Source organism: Pantherophis guttatus, chromosome 13 (assembly GCF_059756535.1).
Source record: "Pantherophis guttatus breed Tessera chromosome 13, ASM5975653v1, whole genome shotgun sequence".
Classification (NCBI taxonomy): Eukaryota; Metazoa; Chordata; class Lepidosauria; order Squamata; family Colubridae; genus Pantherophis; species Pantherophis guttatus.
Genome location: NC_142075.1, coordinates 20,603,524 through 20,622,801, shown reverse-complemented (window position 1 = coordinate 20,622,801; position 19,278 = coordinate 20,603,524). Strand labels below are relative to the sequence as shown.

At 44.7% G+C, this 19,278-nt stretch overlaps 1 protein-coding gene across 2 annotated transcripts in view; it reads left to right on the top strand.

Moving 5' to 3' along the window:
* Window position 1: 1 nt before the first annotated feature.
* The window catches only part of DUOX2 (dual oxidase 2), a 44,947-nt gene continuing 25,670 nt past the window's right edge, over window positions 2–19,278 (top strand). The window contains exons 1-12 of one of the 2 annotated variants that reach the window (XM_034432595.3): window positions 2–66; window positions 9,502–9,609; window positions 10,716–10,799; window positions 11,344–11,508; window positions 12,079–12,266; window positions 13,651–13,852; window positions 14,950–15,116; window positions 15,232–15,295; window positions 15,667–15,763; window positions 16,938–17,028; window positions 18,011–18,113; window positions 18,875–19,035. In XM_034432595.3, coding sequence (XP_034288486.2) covers window positions 9,534–9,609; window positions 10,716–10,799; window positions 11,344–11,508; window positions 12,079–12,266; window positions 13,651–13,852; window positions 14,950–15,116; window positions 15,232–15,295; window positions 15,667–15,763; window positions 16,938–17,028; window positions 18,011–18,113; window positions 18,875–19,035 — 1,398 coding nt within the window. In that variant the 5' untranslated portion in view covers window positions 2–66; window positions 9,502–9,533. Of the gene's footprint in view, window positions 67–6,664; window positions 6,839–9,501; window positions 9,610–10,715; window positions 10,800–11,343; window positions 11,509–12,078; window positions 12,267–13,650; window positions 13,853–14,949; window positions 15,117–15,231; window positions 15,296–15,666; window positions 15,764–16,937; window positions 17,029–18,010; window positions 18,114–18,874; window positions 19,036–19,278 lie in introns of those variants that run through there. The other variant, XM_034432596.3, reaches the window with a different exon arrangement.

Here is a 19,278-nt window from a genome sequence, read left to right as displayed (position 1 = left end):
GGCGGCTGTGACAGCGGCAGCAGCAGCACCGCGAGCAGCAGCGGCGCCGGGATCGCACCTGACCAGGTGAGCAGGCGGCTTTCCCGGGGCCAGATCTCGAGAAGACAAGCCGCGGGAGGGCGGCGGGGGAGAAGTCCGGCTGGGGGTCCCGCGAGGCTTTCCTGCCCTGCTTTTCCACGCTGCCCACCGCCCCGCTTGCCAATCCACGCGCGCGACGGGGTTTTGCGCGGACCGACTCCTCTCCGTCTCTTCCCCGGGAGCACCTTCGGTTGGAGAGAAGCATCCCTCCACACGGTCCTGTCCGCCTGCTGGAGGCAGCCCCACCTTCCCAAACCCAATCCAGCCTCTTGGAATTTGGCAGCGGGCTATGATTTCCCAGCTTCTTTCCCAGCGTGGGAGAAAAAAAACCCCACAACTCTTCCCGTCTCGGGGTTGAATTCCGGGCTGAACTGCGGACGGTGGGGAGCCAAGAGCCCGATTCGGGATCTTCTCTGTCCGCATTTCATCCTCCGGTTCCCCGAAGGACTCCTGCGGTGTCAGGATTCCCCAGCAGAGGTGTGAACGCACCCACCCGTGTCCCTGGCGCTTGCCCTGCCCTAAAGGCAGAAAAAGTCCCCACGTTCCCATTTCTGATACCCGCCAGAGTTTGGACCCCGCTAATCTTGTGGGATCTCCGCAGATCGGAATTTTGGAGGGTGCCAGGCGGAGGATGTGGGGCGTAAAGCGGGAATGGGTGCCCGGCGCTTGTTTAAACCCACCCAAAAGTGGATGGTTTAACAGTAACAGAGTTGGAAGGGTCCTTGGAGGTCATCTAGTCCAACCCCCTGCTCACGCAGGAGAACTATACTAGGGATTCGAACCGCCGACCTTTCTGATCGACAAGTTGAGTGTCTTAGCCACTGAGCCACCTAGTCAGGCTCCTTGGATTGGAGCAATTTAATTAACCGGTTTGCCTTCTGGCAGGGAGTTTATGACTCCAAATTGTTTTGCAGTTTCCTGCAAAAACTAGATTTAGTCTGGGCACTGGACCATTTTAGGTTGGGAAAGATTTTACTCCCGAATCAAGAAAACGTATTCAGCTTTTCCAGCCCAGATACTTACTTGTATGTTTCCTAGCTGGGGATGATGGCTAATGTAGTCTTGAGACATTTGGACACTTTCTCCAGCAGCTGAAGAAGGTTGTTGTTGGGTAGATCGGCCTAAATTCTGAATCCGTTTAACTTACTCCTGCGGTGTCATTGACGGCTGACCCAGGACTGGCTTAACCTGTGCCAAGTAACTGCGGGTTCCATTTTTATTGTTAATTCCTTTGCTGGAGGTTAGGGGAAGAAGAGTGGCTTGCCCCATAGGAGGTGGAACTACTCACCAAAAATCAGAATTACTCACCCCTGCCTTTGCTTTCGGACTGTGGCCACAACAACCTGCACCAGCAGGTAACAGCGATGAAAAATGATAATAAAAATGGCAAGAAAGGGGATGGGGAGGCTGGAGATCCCAAGACCCCCAAGGCCATTTTTAAAAGAATTGGGAGCAAAAATCCCTGTTGATGGAACATTGCCAAATTGTCCAAGTGGAGAAGTGGCTTCTTACAGGAAGTAGATTATTTTGCATAAGATCCCTTTGGGTTGATGTAGATTTGTGTAGAAATATATGCCCTCCCGCTCCAAGATGTCTCTGGCAAGACCCCCGTCTGGACTCCGTGGATTTTGCAATATCCTTCTCTCTAGAGTGGGGTGGGAATGGAGATTTTGCAATATCCTTCCCCTGCCATGCCCACCAAGCCACACCCACCAAGCCGTGCCACAACCACCGAGCCACACCCACAGAATCGGTAGTAAAAAAATTTGAAACCCACCACTGGGTGAGAGCATTGGTGTCTCACCCAGTGAAATTGATGGGTTGCTACCAGTTCGCCCTGGTTTGGGCGAACCGGTAGCGGCAGTGACAGGAGGCTCCACCCACCCACCCGGATGTCATCAAATACGATCTGCGCATGTGCAGAAGTGGTGCACACACAAGCGAAGCGAGCACGCGTGCCTGAGCGAACCGGTAGCAAAAGTAAGTGAAACCCATCCCTGGGCGAGAAATGTGCTTAGGACCACAAGTGAGCGTGTTTTCAAAGCGACAGTGACGAACAGGTGCGCCATACCTGTCTCGCTGGCGCAGAAGCTGGGAGGATCTTGCTGTCCCTGTTGGAGAGTTCACCTGGTTAAAACAAAAAAAATAAAAAATCCAGATTGCGTTAGGTACAAAATGACGTGAGCCCCGAGGCTAAACCTCTGACCCTAGGAAGTCAAATTGACAATCGGAGATCTGATAACACCCATCCAAGAATGTTCCCAATGCTGGGAAATTTCGAATTTTTGCCTTTGTAATGACCGATGTACGTTTATCTCGGGGTGATTCATACCTTGCTTGTTCTTTTACAATTATTACTTTTAGAATGTGTTTATCCAACACAAACAGACGGCCGGTGTTTTCTTCCCTATACACCCTTCTGGATCGCTTTGTGTATGTTCACGGGGTGTGAGCATGTGTGTGCCCAGCTAGGAGAAGCGAATGCAATGTGCAGAAGAGACTTTCTGAACAAAGCAGACCAGGAAATCCAAAGTGCATGGCCAGGTGTCTCACTGAGGACTTAGGCAGTAACCTTAGAGCAGGGTTTCTCAACCTTGGAAGCTTGAAGATGGGTGGACTTCAACTCCCAGAATCCCCCAGCCAGCAGCGCTGGCTGGGGGATTCTGGGAGTTGAAGTCCACCCATCTTCAAGCTTCCAAGGTTGAGAAACCCTGCCTTAGAGGAAAAGGAAGTAATTTTGCTCTTCGATCTTGCGGATTTAGACTCTGCAAACCTGGCATGTCGGTGCTTGTACAGCCAAACCAATGTCATTAACACCAGGGAAAGATTAGCCGTTGTGGGTGCACGGAAATTTAAACCACCTAAGTAGAACTGCTGAGAACCTGTTTGGGCTAGTCGTTAAAGGCATCAGATTAAAAACCGGGAGGTCATGAGTTCTAGTCCTGCCTGGACTAGACAGTTGGATGGCTTTAGGTTAGCTAGTTCCTCCTTCTCGGCCCAAAAGCTGATATGGTGAGGTGGGGAAAACGCTGGATTAGAAGTTTAGCAATTAGAAGATTAGAAGGGATGCGGTGGCTCAGTGGCTAAGACACTGAGCTTGTGGAGCTAAAGGTCGGCAGTTCAGAGGTTCGAATCCCTAGTGCTGCGTAACGGGGTGAGCTCCTGTTACTTGTCCCAGCTTCTGCCAACCTAGCAGTTCGAAAGCATGTAAAAAAATGCAAGTAGAGAAATAGGGACCACCTTTGGTGGGAAGGTAACAGTGTTCCGTGCGCCTTTGGCGTTGAGTCATGCCGGCAACATGACCACGGAGACATCTTCGGACAGCGCTGGCTCTTCGGCTTTGAAACGGAGATGAGCACCGCCCCCTAGAGTCGGGAACGACTAGCACATATGTACGAGGGGAACCTTTACCTTTACCTTTTCAATTAGTCCTGATTTAGCATGAAGCCAGATGAATAACTAGCTCAATCCAGTAGGAAGGGGGTGGAAAAAGGATTGCGGGAGACGTGATAGCAGTGTTCCAATATTTGAGGGGCTGCCACAAAGAAGAGGGGAGGGGGGAGTCAACTTATTTTCCAAAGCGCCAGAAAGCAAGACAAGGAGCAATGGATGGAAACTAACCAAGGAGAGGAGCAACCTAGAAATAAGGAGAAACTTCCTAAGCGTTAGTACAGTCAGTGGAATGGCGTGCCTCCAGAAACTGTTGGTGCTCCATCAGTGGAAGTTTTCAAGAAGACACTGGACAGTCGCTTGTCTGAAATGGTATGTAGGGTCTCCTGCTTTGAGCAAGGACCCTTCCAATTCTGTCCTCCTATGTTCGAAGAAAGCAAAGCCAAACCACCTCCAGCAACGTTGCCAAAAAGAAAGACCATGGGTGCCCCCTCGCCGGAGGTTTTTAAGAAGAGATTGGACAACGATCTGTCCGAATATGCTGTAGGGTTTCCTGCTTGAGCAAGAGAGGTGGACTAGAAGACCTCCAAGGCCCCTTCCAATTCTGGTTATTCTGTTATTTAAGATGGAATGGAGTAATTTGGAAGAGGGAAAAGGAAAAGGCTGGAACTCCGGAAGGACCGTTTAGGCTGCAATATTTCCCTGCAACATTTGAGGCCGGTCTTGCATTAAGTTTGAACACGATGAGCTTCTTTTGTTAAACCATTAATACACAGAAAAGAGAAATGAGCACAAATAAGATCCAAAAGTCTATTTCCACATTCAGTTGCTAATTGTTTGCTTGAGGTTGGGTGGGGAGAGGGTGGCGGGAGAGTAAGCAGAGGCAAGCAAAAATATGTACCCAGGGCATATGCTTATGGTCCGTGTGTTTGGCAAAATCATTTTTCTTAGTCCGATGACAATATTGGGTGGATAAAGCAAAGCAACCACGACTTTTGCCATAGGAGCTGAATGAAAAGATAGTTGAGTTGGGAAGAAGCACATAGATTTAGATCCTTTTTTAAAAATAATAATAATGAAAAATGCTTTTTTTTCATAATTCTGAAAACTGAAAAGTTTGTCGCCACTTCCATCTGCCCGAGGCATCCCCACAAAACAGAATCTTGGGATTTTATTTTTATTTATTTATTTATTTTAGTTATTTGTCAAGCATGTATGAGAAAACAAGTATAAGTATGAACATAACCTATAAACATTTAAGTATAAACAGGTATCAGTAGATACATAAGAAATGAGTACGAATAAATGGGACCGTTTTGATCCTTTGACAGTTTGGAGGGGAGAAAAGGAACGTCAGATGTGCCCCTTTGTACCTGCCATTCAATTTCAACCTTATGACATTAATCTTTAACTCCCAATCTCCTGGTTACACCCCCCCCCCAATTCCCCTCCACTTCTGCAATGAATCCCCCAAGAGAAACGGCCAGTTCACCGTCTGTGATGCAAGGCGAATTTAAAGTCCAGAGTTGAGAAAGAAAAAAAAATTCTCTAGATCTTGTAAATGATAGGATGAATCAGTGCTTTTGAAGCAAACTTTAGGAAATTCTCAGAATCCAGTTACCGGCGACAGAGAAAAACCGGTAACTTTTCAGTAGAGTTGACGACAAGCAAAGTTTACAATTTTTAAAGACCGGGGAATTTTCTTTTCATATCTAGATCAAGGTGGGGAAGTGGCATGTGCTTGCACCATACTTACCCCTCCCAAAAGAGAAACACAGGGAAACTCTTGGGAAGTCAAGGAACTAAAGTTACTGGCAATAGAATAGAATAGAATAGAATAGAATAGAATAGAATAGAATAGAATAGAATAGAATAGAATAGAATAGAATAGAATAGAATAGAATAGAATAGAATAGAATAGAATTTTTTATTGGCCAAGTGTGATTGGACACACAAGAAATTTCTCTTCGGTGCATGTGCTCTCGGTGTACATAAAAAGAAAAGATACATTCGTCAAGAATCATAACACTTAATGATAGTCATAGGGTACAAATAAGCAATCAAATCATATTAGGAAACAGTTAATATAAATTGTAAGGATACAAGAAACAAAGTTACAGTCATACAGTCATTAGTGGAAGGAGATGGGTGATAGGAACGATGAGATTAATAGTAGTATAGACTTAGTGAATAGTTTGACAGTGTTGAGGGAATTATTTGTTTAATAGAATGATGGCGTTTGGGAAAAAACTGTCCTTGTGTCTAGTTGTTCTGGTGTGCAGTGCTCTATAGCGTCGTTTTGAGGGTAGGAGTTAAAACAATTTATGTCCAGGATGCGAGGGGTCTGTAGATATTTTCACAGCCCTCTTTTTGACTCCTGCAGTATACAGGTCCTCCATGGAAGGCAGGTTGGTAGCAATTGAGAACAGAGGAAAATAGAGAAATTGGCATCAAGAACAGCCAACGTCACCTCGGTTTAGGTTTCGGCCCACTCAAGGATGGATGGAGAGCTCTTTAAGTCAGCAGTGGGGAAAGGTCCTTCAAGGGGTTTTGACTTTCCTCTTTAAATCTCCATGGTTGGAAGGCAAGAGCTGCTCGCTTCTTAAATATTATTAACCACTAGCAGTGATGAGGTTACTTAGTTTGTGTAACGAAAGGCCTGCAAGAAAACAACCAAGCTCAGGGAGCACCAAAGCATTAAGAACACTTATTAAGCACTGTTTAGTATATTTCTAAATTCTGTTCCCATCACTGAAAGGTCCTGCTTCTAGCTTAAAGCAGGGGTCAGCAACCTGCGGCTCTGGAGCCGCATGTGGCTCTTTCACCCCTCTGCTTGAGCAGGGGGTTGGACTAGATGATCTCCAAAGTCCCTTCCACTCTGTTGTTCTGTATTCATGTCCTGGTGGTTTGGCCTCTGCAGTTGGCGAGGAAACAACTCCCCAATTGCCAAACCAGAGGGCAGATCCTGTGATGTCGTTGCGTTTTTTTCTTCTTCTTCTTCTCTTCTCCTGCTTGCAAATATTACAGCATCCAAATACCTTTAGACTCCGGTTCCTATCTTTAGCAAAAGGGGGAAACCCCTGTGTATCCTCCAGAACTCCCTTCTTCCTCCTCTGGCAAAAAACCAGTTTTTCTCCTTTCCCCTTGGTTTTGTCTTCCTGTTTCTCGATATATATATTTTTTTTCTGCACTCCCTACCTGTTTTTCTTTACGGGTAATCGGGCAGCTTCTATTCCGTAATCCGCTTCCATCGCCGTCAAACCACAGATGGATCTCTATTTCCCAGAACGTGGTTGATGCAAGGAAGATCCGTTCCAGATACGGTAGCTGCGGTGCAGGATTTCAGTGGGGTAGAGATTGCTTTTCAAAGGTAATGATGGGCCTCGCTGCCTTCTTCCCGGCAGTGTGTCTGAGCAAAACCTTGTGAAATAATGTGACCCAACCGTTTCCCACATATGGGGTGTATTCGTATAAGTGAGGTGCCAAACGGTGGCCAGAGGACAGTGGGGGGCAGAGGGGTGGGGGAGTGTGAGATGAGGTGGAATTGCCTGCAGCAAATATTTGGGGCTTTTAAAATGTGATGTTCAATGTCTTGAACAGCAAGCCAAGCATTGTCCTTTGCTGACAGGGTCCAGAAAATATTCTGTTTACTGGGGAAAATCCAGATCTGGCATTTCGACCGAAGGGTGAAAAGTGGGATGAGTCAGAGGCCAGGGTCTCCAATGAGCAGGACTGGAATCAGAAGAAGGTGGAGCTATGGAAAAGGCAGATTAAACATACATTCCACCGCTTGCAAAACTCACACATGCCTGGCCGTGGGTTTTACAAGAACTGTGCAATGGTTCTGAATGCGTTCGACATATTACATCTAGTGCAAAAGTACAGTGTTGTTGTTAGTTGTTAGTTGGGAAGTTGTGTCCGACCCATCACAACCCCATGGACAACGTTCCTCCAGGCCTTCCTGTCCTCTACCATCCTCTGGAGTCCATTTAAGCTCACGCCGACTGCTTCAGTGACTCCATCCAGCCACCTCCTTCTCTGTCGTCCCCTTCTTCTTTTGCCCTCCATCTTTCCCAGCATTAGGCTCTTCTCCAGGGAGTCCTTCCTTCTCATTAGGTGGCCAAAGTATTTGAGTTTCCTCTTCAGGATCTGGCCTTCTATATGACCACAATCGGGTCCAGAATTTCTGTTGCTAAGCAAAGCGGGAGTTAAGTGATTAAGCGCGCTCGATTTTAGAAGTTTCTTGCTACAGTTGTTAAGTGTATATTAGTCATTAAATGAACCATGCGGTCGTTAAACAAGTCCACCTTCCCCCATTGACTTTGCTTGTCAGAAGCCGGCTGGGAAGGTCACAACTGGCGATCACGTGACACACACACACACCCCGGGACGTTCCAACCCTTGTAAATTCCTGCCGGTTGCCAAACGCCCAAATTTTGATCATGTGACTGTAGGGAGACTGGCATTCATAAGTGTGAGGATGGGTTGTAAAATCACATTTTTTTTCCCCTCCGAGCGCTATTGTAACTTTGAATGGTTACTAAATGAATCATCCTAAACCGGGGACTATCTGCATTTGCATCACAATTCACAAATACCTCCACAGGGACGTTTATGGTTTACACAATGATAGAATATTTTTTATTTCGTTATCAAGCTTATATGACCACTCGTCTCACAAGAACAGACTCCAATCCCTCTTCTCCCTCCAAAATAAATCGTCTCTTTACCTCCGTGAGCATTTGAAACGTTCCAGATTCTTAATGATGGGATGGCCTCTTTTGGCAGAGAGGACAAAGGAAAGCATCTCCTTCAATCTCTTTCTCCACCCCAAGAGGGCTTAGAAAGAACCACATACTCCCTAGTAGACCAAGGTGAACAATCAGCCAACCACTTCTCCACTCAAGTACCCATCATTATTCCTTTTTTTTTTTTAGAGTCAACATACTACCTCTTGTTATTTCTACTCAATTCCCCCTTCTGAAAAAGCTTGATCCAAACATGTGTACCTAAATCTGGAGCACAAAAAAAAATGCTTTATGTCTACCGTATAGAAGTGGGCCAAAACTGGACGGTGGTATCATTCACAACTCCCATTATAATAATTCCTAAGGATTTGTAGAAGGAAAGACCAACTTTATTGTTTCTTTGTGAATGTTTTGCAAGCTAGGACTTGTAAGATAAACCCTATCTGAACATTCATGGTGTCTCTGGGGGAAAGTGAGAAAACGTCCTTGGATGGGGTATCACGGGCCTGGTGGCTCAGCAGACTGATAGCATTGTGATTAACAGATGTCTGCAATTACTGTAAGTTCGAATCTCACCAGGCTCAAGGTTGACTCAGCCTTCCATCCTTTCTAAGGTAGGTTAAATGAGGACCCAGTTTGTGGGGGCAATAAGCTGGCTTTGTATAAATATACAAAAGTATGAAGGCTATTGCTTAACGCATTGTAAGCTGCCCTGAGTCTCCGGAGAAGGGCGACATATAAATCAAATTTAAAAAAAAAAAAAGTCCATGGAGAAACGTGACCGTCTCTTTCTTGGCCATTTTTCTCCTTCGGATGTAGGTCTAGATTTGCAAGAATTGGTAGCCAATTGGCAATTAGTTGCAACCCATATTTCATTTTATTTCATTTCATTTCATTTCATTTATTGGATTTATATACCGCCCTACTCCCGAAGGACTCAGGGCGGTGAACAGCCACAGAATAAAACACATAAATACAAAATTTAAAAACAGAATAAAACCGAATTTGGCTGAGACAAATTTAAAACACCCAATAATTTTAAAAACAAATTAAAATTTACATTTTAAAGGGGAAAGATTTAGGGCAAAGGGGAAAGATATTGAAACATCTACCGGCATGCATCATGAAGCAGATCGAAAAACGTATTTTCAAATCATTTCTTTGGAAAATGGTGATCTGCTCTGGGGTGGTGAGAAGGTCAAGAGTTGTGCAAGCAATGACTTTATGCCTTATTTTATTTAATATCAAGTTGGTTACCTGCAATTTTTTTTCTTTCTACTTTCAGGAAGACGTCCAGCTTCTTCCCCATCTCAAGACATGGGGACAATTGAAAAAATGCCCGGTCTTCTTATGGGCCTTTTGTTGGCTTTGACCCATTCATGGCACAATGCAGGTGAGTTAATTTTTTTTTCTACCAACTAGTTCCCAGAATCAGAACAAATTTCATCACCATCTCCAGAAGGGCCAGCACCATCATCCACTGAAGGCGTTGCTGAGAATCTTAGAGGAGATGTGTGGGAGACGATGCACCATCACTTTTAGCACAATGTTCCCACGGATGTCATCCACCTTCTTCTGAAAAAAATCCCACGCAGAATGTGGGAATAATTGTTCTGTCCTCCGTTTTTTTCTCAGCCTCCAACAGTAGAGGGACTGACATGGCTACCAGTCACTGGTGAAGATCATCCAGTCCAGTTTGAAAACTGTACAAGTTCCTTGCCACCCTCCATAGAGATGTATTGAAATGTAGGCTCCAAATTTCATACAAAATCTGAAAAGCCCATAGTTTCATTTTGTACATACATGAAGAAGTTTATAATTGACTTTCCTAATATTCCCACCATTCAATTGCCAGATTCTTCTGTATCTTCTGTATCTTTTTATATATTCTTTGCATGAGTTGCATTTTTTTTAAAAAAATGCGATTATTAAATAGTCCTAAGGATGTGAGCCTTCCCTCCTCAGGAAGGGGGAAGGAAGGCTAACAAATTTAGGATATTTAATATTTATTATATTTTTAAAGAAAGAGGAAGCTCAGTTCAATCCCATAAACATTTTATTTCCTTTTTTGGAGGACCTAAACTGGAGATCGAATGACCAACTTGATCTCAATAGTAATCTCTTGACATTTGGGATGAGGTCTGTCTGTGTCTTGGCTTGAGTTATATTTAATTAGATTGAGATTAAACACAGATAGTAGTGTTGAAGTTTCCATCCATTAGCATGGAGAAGTGGGAGAGAGATATAAGCTAGTTAGAAATAGGCTTGGTTCTTTCAAGAGGCATTATGGTTGACTTTTGGGCATCCCCAGTGAGGAGAATACAGTTGGGAAAATACTCACTTGAAGTAGCCAAATCTTTCTAAGCAGAAGGGATCGTTATTGGATTTTCAATGTTGATTCCACTGTGAGAACTGGCCCTGATTTTCACTGGAATTCAACTTTATTCCCAACTGCTTTGTTTTCCAAAATACGTTCTTCCTTGCCTGCTTTATTTCCAGGTGCCCAAGAAAACATCCACTGGGAAATTCAACGTTATGATGGCTGGTACAACAACCTCATGTATCACAAACACAACTCAGCAGGTGAGCAAGATGCAACTTAGCACTTAGACTTATATACCGCTTCACAGTGCTTTTACAGCCCTCTCTAAGCGGTTTACAGAGTCAGCCTATTGCCCCCAACAATCTGGGTCCTCATTTTACCCACCTCGGAAGGATGGAAAACTGAGTCAATCTTGAGTCTGGTGAGAATCGAACTGCCAAATTGCAGGCAGCCGGCAGTCAGCAGAAGAAGTAGCCTGCAGTACTGCACTCTAACCACTGCGTCACCAAGGCTTATCTGATCTTCTAAATGTCCAATCTAGATGAATTGTTGGTTATTTAAGGCTGAAGTTCTCAATTTGAGTCTTATTGATCTTAGTGGGCATTATCTTCTCTAGACAGCTGGGTCATTGCCTAAAGTAAGATATTTTGGGTCAGGTGTTTTGTGCCTTGAAGAAGGTTCAATGATCCAACCATTTCTTTTCTTGTCTGTCCAAAGTGTTCTCAAGCTACTTTTCATAAACTTTCTGCCATATTTTGCCCCATTCCCACCTCATATTGACATGCTGATTTCTTCCCCCCATAGGTTCACGATTGTCACGTCTACTCCCTGCTAATTATGCAGATGGGGTATTCCAGGCCCTGCAGGAACCTCGTGTGCCCAATGCCCGCAGGCTTAGCAACGTGGTGGCCCAAGGAGATTCAGGTCTACCTTCCCAAAAGAACCGAACAGTGCTTGGTATTTTCTTTGGTAAGAGGCAGCCTTTTGATCCAGACATTCCCTCATGTCTTTGATCCTTTCTGGAAGGGAAAGCATTTGCTAAGGGTCTTTCCACCAACTGAAACTTAGATTGTGATCTTGGACTTTAGAAGACTTTAGATCTTATGTTGCTGCCCTACAAAGAGACCTTGACTATGTGTCAGAATGGTCAAACAATTGGCAACTCCAAATCTCAACCAACAAATGCTCTGTCTTCAACACTGGCAAAAAAAATCAGAACACCAAATAGAAGCTGGGCAGATACGACCTTGTAGACAACCCTCAATCTGTCAAGGACCTTGGAGTACTTTCTTTTCTTTTTTCTTTCTTTCTTTCTTTCTGTCTTCCTTCCTTCCTTCCTTCCTTCCTTCCTTCCTTCCTTCCTTCCTTCCTGTCTGTCTGTCTGTCTGTCTTTCTATCTTCCTTCCTTCCTTCCTTCCTTCCTTCCTTCCTTCCTTCCTTCCTTCCTTCCTTCCTTTCTTTCTTTCTTTCTTTCTCTCTCTTATACATCATCCATTGCAATTCATTTCTCTAACCTTCCCAGTTTTGGATATCTGGCAGGTTTCCACGTGCTGGCAGAGATTTCAGAACCCAACAATCCGGGCTGCCCAGCTGAATTCCTCAACCTGGTGATCCCTCAAGGAGACCCCGTCTTTGACCCCAGCAACTCTCAAAAGGTTGTCCTGCCCTTCCAGCGAATGAGTTGGGTTGCAGGAACAGGACGAAGCCCCAACAACCCCCGAGAGATGGTAAAAATGCCCTTTGCTCTCTGTGCCACCTCCACCCGTCCCTCTGCAGGTAGAATTCCAGTGAAAAGGGCAGGAAAGGGGTGCGACAGAAGATTCCCTAGGATGGCATTTCCTAGGAGATTGAGCCAACTTCTGTCACCAAGGGTGGAATGCTCAGGATTTGTTTGTTTGGCTGCTTTCTCTGGAAGATATATTTCAAAACTATGACTCAAGGACTACACCTACATTTAAGGCAATAGAAAAGCCAGATGAAGTTAGTGGCCTGAAATGAGTTGAATAGTCGCTATAGCAACTTTTGCAATCTGCTATTTTCTGGATCTGCATTTCTCAACTTTGGCAACATTCAAGATGTGTGGATTTCAACTCTCAAAATAAATTTATTTATTTATTTATTTATTTATTTATTTATTTATTTATTTATTTATTTATTTATATGCCGCCCTTCTCCGGAGACTCAGGGCGGCTTATAATGCGCTAAGCAATAGCCTTCACTCTTTTGTATATTTATACAAAGACAGCTTATTGCCCCCACAACTGGGTCCTCAGTTTACCTACCTTAGAAAGGATGGAAGGCTGAGTCAACCTTGAGTCTGGTGAGATTCGAACCTGCAGTAATTGCAGGCAGCTGGTCTTAATAACCAGCTTAATAACAGGGTGCCTTAGACCACTGTACTACCAAGGCTCTGTTAATATTAATATTAAGCCTGTGCAGGGGTGGTATTGATTTACCTTCACTACCGGTTCGCACATGTGAGCATGCAAGCCTCCCACAGCCGCCGCTACCGGTTCACCAGAACCGGATAGAACAGGCTGAATACCGCCACTGAGCCTGCGGCAACCTAACAGGAGCCGTTGTAAGGACACGTGTGCAGGTGATCCTCAACTTACAACCATTTGTTTAGCGATTGGTTGATGTTACAATGGCACTGGAAAAAAGGGACTTAACACTGGTACATGCACTAAGAACCATTGCATCATCCCCACCATCACGGGGTCAAATTTGGGTGCTGGGAAACTGACATGTATGCACTTGGAACTGGCTGGAACTGGGAGGCATCCCCAGTTGGGACAATGTTCGATTGGACCATGTGATGGATTTGTGGGTGCAGGGGGAAGGGACTTGAACTTTTCTTTGGGTGGGGAAAACCTGGAAACTTTCAGATTCGGGTTTTCCCAGATGTGCCAATGCAACATCTCTAATAAAATGTAGCTTTGAGGAAACTCAAGCCTCAGGGTTTTTTTTTTTTTTTCGTTGGGGGTGTTACTGGGAACCCTGACACAGACATCTTATCAATTCATCCAATCCAAGAAGTTCAGAGCCTGAACAGGAGTTACCCGGTTCCCTTACTCTCTCCATCCCATCTTCCTTTTTGCTCCCCAACAGGTAAATGGGGTGACTGGCTGGTTAGATGGAAGCGCCATCTATGGCTCATCGCACGCCTGGAGTGATTCTCTAAGGAGTTTCTCCCAAGGAAATCTACTCTCTGGAAAGAAAAGAGGCTTCCCAAAGCAGACGGAAGAGAACAGCTTAATGTGGAAAGCTCTCGATCCAGCTACTGGGAAGGATGGAACCCAAGGCATCTTTGGTAAGCAAGCCTGCTCTTCAAGAGGCTAAAAGAAGGAGAGAGATGGATGGAACCTAAGAGCTTTTCTTTTCAGGCTTTTGTTCAGTTTTCTATAATAATAATAATAATAATAATAATAATAATAATAATAATAATAATAATAATAATAATAATAATAATAATAATAATAATAATAATAATAGAAAATAATAGAAAGTTGGGTGTGTATTTGAGGATACTAGAACGTTTGGAGGTCACAAGCAAGTCAACTACTTTGTGCTAGAGCTTCCTTAATAGGGGATGATCTCTGAACGCATACTTCCATCAGTGTCTAACTTTACTGCCTCCTCCTTTCATGAAGGGAAGAAATCTGGAGGTCAACACAAAACATAGTGATCTTGTGATCTGATAATTGACCATTAGGATTTTTACAGCTCTCTTGGGTTCTTTTTAATGATCCCTTTTCCTTCTCCTCCTCCTCTTCATCCTCCTCCTCCTCCTCTTCTTCTTTTCTCCTCCTCCTCTTCTTCTCCTCCTCCTCCTCTGCTTCTTCTTCTTCTCCTCCTCCTCTTCCTCTTCCTCCTCTTCCTTCTCCTCCTCTTCTCCTTCTCCTTCTCCTTCTCCTTCTTCTCCTCCTCCTCCTCCTCCTCCTTCTTCTACTCCTTGTCCTTGTCCTTGTCCTCTTCCTTGTTTTCCTGTCCTCCTCCTCCTCTTCTTCTTCTTCTTCTTCTTCTTCTTCTTCTTCTTCTTCTTCTTCTTCTTCTTCTTCTTCTACTTCTTCTCCTCTTCTTCTTCCTCCTCCTCCTCCTCTTCTCCTTCTCCTTCTCCTCCTCCTCCTCTTCTTCTTCTTCTACTCCTTGTCCTTGTCCTTGTCCTCTTCCTTGTCCTCCTCCTCCTCCTCTCCTCCTCCTCCTCCTCCTCCTCCTCTTCTTCTTCTTCTCCTTCTTCTTCTTCTTCTTCTTCTTCTTCTTCTTCTTCTTCTTCTTCTCCATCTCCTCCTCTTCCTCCTCCTCCTCCTCTTCTCCTTCTCCTTCTCCTTTTCCTTCTCTTTCTCCTTCTCCTTCTCTTCCTCCTCCTCCTTCTTCCTTTCCTTCTTCTTCTTCCTTCCCTCCTCCCAGACTTTGGAAATGCCAAAGGAAATGAAAACGTCTTCCTTCAAGCCATGAGCATCGTATGGTTCCGCTATCACAACCACTGGGCAGAGAAACTAGCCAAGGAGAACGCAAACTGGTCAGATGAGGATTTATTCCAACATGCACGCAAGAGAGTCATTGCCATTTACCAGGTAGGTAGAGCATGGAAGAGAGAGACAGAGGAAAAAAAAATAGGAAATCATGTTTAGCTTCTTGAATAATCAGCTTATTTCCATGCATTTCATGATCTTCTCATTGTTCTCCTAGAATATCGTGTTTTATGAGTGGCTGCCAAACGTTTTGGAGAAGACGAGCATCAAACGTTATGAAGGTGAGGGACATCAACAGAACAGAGCAGACGTCAAAGGGAAAAGGTCAAAAAGGACAAAAGATTTTCAGCAGCTGCACGATGGAGATGGAAGCTAAAGGGGGTTCTTGTGGATCTGAAGAACTGCCTTAGCCATATTTCTCTCGATTTTATAATTTTATGTAGAGAAGGCCGGAATCCATGATCATTTCCCAGCCTATCTGTATTGGCAGCTCTCTAGGGTTTCCTTTTGTAGAGGAATGCTAAAGCGCATTTGCATTCTAAGTTCTTCCATCTAAAACTCAAAATATCACAGGGAGTTTCAAGGCCCTCCCTTCTCTACATCTTCTTAGCTTCAGTAAAATACCTCTCTTGCATCACTCTCTATGTTGTAGGTTACAAGCAGCATGTGGATTCTCGGATCTCTCCAGAATTCCTTGTGGCTTCTGCCCTCTTCCTTGGCACTCAAGTCCCATCTGGAGTCTATATGAGGTAAGAAAAAAAGGGGTTTTAAAAAAAATAGTGAAGCCAGTACTGAAATATGCCTAGAACTGCAATATTTAAGAAAGAAGGAGGGAGGGAGGAGAAATTCTCTTTAGCGAAGGAAGGAAAGAAGGAAGGAGGAGGAGAGAGGGAGGGAGGGGAAATTCTCTTTAGCTTAGGAAGGAAGGAAGGAAGGAAGGAAGGAAGGAAGGAAGGAAGGAAGGAAGGAGGAGGAGGAGGGAGGGAGGGGAAATTCTCTTTAGCTAGGGGCTAGGCATTATACTGATCCCCCACAGAGAACCCTACACATCTTGAACCCAAGATCACGTGAAGTCCTAATACCACTTTATAAAGCCTTGGTAAGGCCACACTTGGAATACTGCATCCAGTTTTGGTCGCCACGATGTAAAAAAGATGTGGAGACTCTAAGAAAGAATTTAGAGAAGAGCAACCAAGATGATTAGGGGACTGGAGGCTAGAAGAATGGTTGCAAGAACTGGGTATGTCTAGTTTGATGAAAAGAAGGACCAGGGGAGACAGGATAGCAGCATTCCAATATCTCAGGGGCTGCCCCAAAGAAGAGGGAGTCAAGATATTCTCCAAAGCACCTGAGGGCAGAACAAGAAGCAATGGGTGAAAACAAATCAAGGAGAGAAGCAACTTAGAACTAAGGAGAAATTTCCTCACAGTTAGAACAATTAATCAGTGGAACAAATTGCCTCCAGAAGTTGTGAATGCTCCAACATTGGAGGTTTTTAAAAAGAGATCAGACAACCATCTGTCTGAAGTGGTATGGGGTTTTCTGCCTGAGCAGGGGGTTGGACTAGAAGATCTCCAAGGTCCCTTCCAACTCTGTTATTCTCTAATCCTAAATCAATTAATGAGTGGAACAACTTGCCAGAAGTTGTGAATGCTCCAACACTGGAAGTTTTTAAGAAGATGTTGGATAACCATTTGTCTGAAGTGGTGTAGGGTTTCCTGCCTAAGTAGGGGGTTGGACTCCAAGGTCCCTTCCAACTCCGTTACTCTATTCTATTCTATTCTATTCTATTCTATTCTATTCTATTCTATTCTATTCTACTCTACTCTACTCTACTCTACTCTACTCTACTCTACTCTACTCTACTCTACTCTACTCTACTCTACTCTATTTTCTATCTCATTTTTTAAAAAATCTTTTTAGGAATTCAAATTGTTCTTTCCGAAACGTGACTGACGTAGATGGACAGTCCTCTCCAGCCCTCCGCCTATGCAACAACTACTGGAGTCGGCAGGTAAGGAGCTTCACAGCCATCCAAGAGCAACTAAACATACGTTTCTCATTGAAGGATGGAGATTGCAAGAAGATGTCTTGAGGGTGTGGCTTCATGGTGAAATAGTCATGTCGTATGAATAAAAAATATAACTCAAAGCGTAACCCAAGTAGAGCACTTGGGTTGCGTGCAACAGTCCCACAGTCCCACTTTGGCATCTCCAGGTAGGTCCGAATAGGTCACCTGTCAAAAGTCCTGAATAGCCTTCATCAATACAGAAAGTACTAGAATAGGTTATTAAATATCCTGCTTCTTTGCAAGACACTGTATTTTTCAGAGTATAAAATGAACTTCCCACCCCCCCAAAGAGGGTAAAAAATTGGGTGTGTCTTATACACCGAATGTAACCCCACACCCACCCGCCAGCCCCCCAACCCCTGAAAATGGGGCGCGCAGAAGCGACAATAGGCTATGGCAATCCCTGCAGCCGGAAACAGCTGATCTTCGGGAGGCTGATCCAACCGACAATCAGCTGCTTGTGCTAATAAGGCTGTGCTGAAGCTGAAGCTGAAATGGGCTGTTTGCTGCAAGGAGGCAAATTGCTGGGAGGCAGAGGCAGATTTTTTTTCTTGTGCTAATCAGGCTGTGGTGAAAATGAAACTGAAACAGGCTGTTTACTGTTTGCTGCAAGGAGGCAAATTTCTGGGAGGCAGAGGCAGATATTTTTTTCTTGTTTTCCTCCCCAAAAATGTAGGTGTGTCTTATAGTCCAGAGCATCTTAAAAAAAAATGGGTACCTTGTTGTATGTCTAATTCAGTTGGTGATGTCACAAAGGTAGGGACCACCGTTCCCAAGAACTCAGGACACTTAAGCAATGAAACCTCGATAGTTCCTATCACTGTTACAATTGCTCCAAAGATTGGATTTGGTGCATCTTGGAACCGACCAGGTAAACTTTGCAATTGCCTTGCAGCTCATGCTAAGTATTTTGTGTCTTGGTCAGAATCCTAACCTCCAGACAGCTAAAGACGTAGATGATCTTCTTCTGGGAATGAGTTCTCAAATCACCAAGAAGGAAGACAACTTTGTGGTTGAAGATCTCCGAGGTAGATCTTTCCATCCATTTATTGGGCTCTCTCTTTTGATGGAAGAATAACAGGAGGTTTCATTTCTTTGGCAAAGCTAAGGGAGGGGAAAGGTACTGTAGCCTTAAAAATTTGGGGTGAACTTTCTTTGCTTTCCTGCTTTTCAGTTAACGGTTGCCCTTCGGTGTCATGATTCCTTGGTTGCTTTTGTGGACACCCTTCCATTTTGCTCCACTACGGCAGGGGTCTGCAACCTTAAATACTCATAGAGCCATTTGGACCTGTTTCCCACAGAAAAGAAAACACCGGGAGCCACAAAACCTGGGTGGGCATAGCCAACTAGATGTCACTCACTTCCACCAGTCACAAGACACACACAGCCCCTAGCCACGCCTACCCAGTCGATCATTAGGGCAGAGAACCAGTTGTTAAAAAATACCGGGAACCACAAAATTCTTTTGACATCTCTCTCTTTCCCCTCCCTCCCTCTCTCCACACCCCTTTTCCTCTCTCTCTGTATCTCTCTATGTCTCTCTCTCTCCCCCACTCTCTCTGTATCTCTCTGTCTCTGCCCTGGCCACTTCTCCATCCCCCGCCGTCACCCTTACCTTTTTAGGCCAGGCAAGGAGTGACTGGGAGGGGAGGGCGAGGGGTGGGGCCAGCCAGTGGTGGGATCACCTGTCAGGGAGCCATAGCAGAGAGCCCAAAGAGCCGCATGTGGCTCCGGAGCCACAGGTTGCTGACCCCTGCACTATGGATTGTTCTGTCTTGTTCTTCTTAAGATTACTGGTATGGGACAGTGAAATACTCCCGAATGGATTTCGTGGCGAGTTGGATCCAGCGAGGAAGAGATATTGGACTACCTACCTATAACAAAGTCAGAGAGTACTTTGGACTTCAGCCTGCTAAGAAATGGGCAGATATTAACCAGAGGAACAAAACGGTACCATGTCACAGGAGCTAATATAAGCATGGGATGGGGTGGAAGGCAGATAGAAGACAAGCAGCATCTTGTCCATTGATAGCAGGTTTACCGCAACTTCCCTTTAAAGCTTAAACAGCTGTAGAAGCTAAAAAGGAGGAGCTTTTCTTTACATACGAGAACCGTGTCTGACATTAGTCTGAGCTCAGTGTAGCATCCACCACTCCACATAGGAAAAAAAAATGCCTATTGTGCTACTGCATC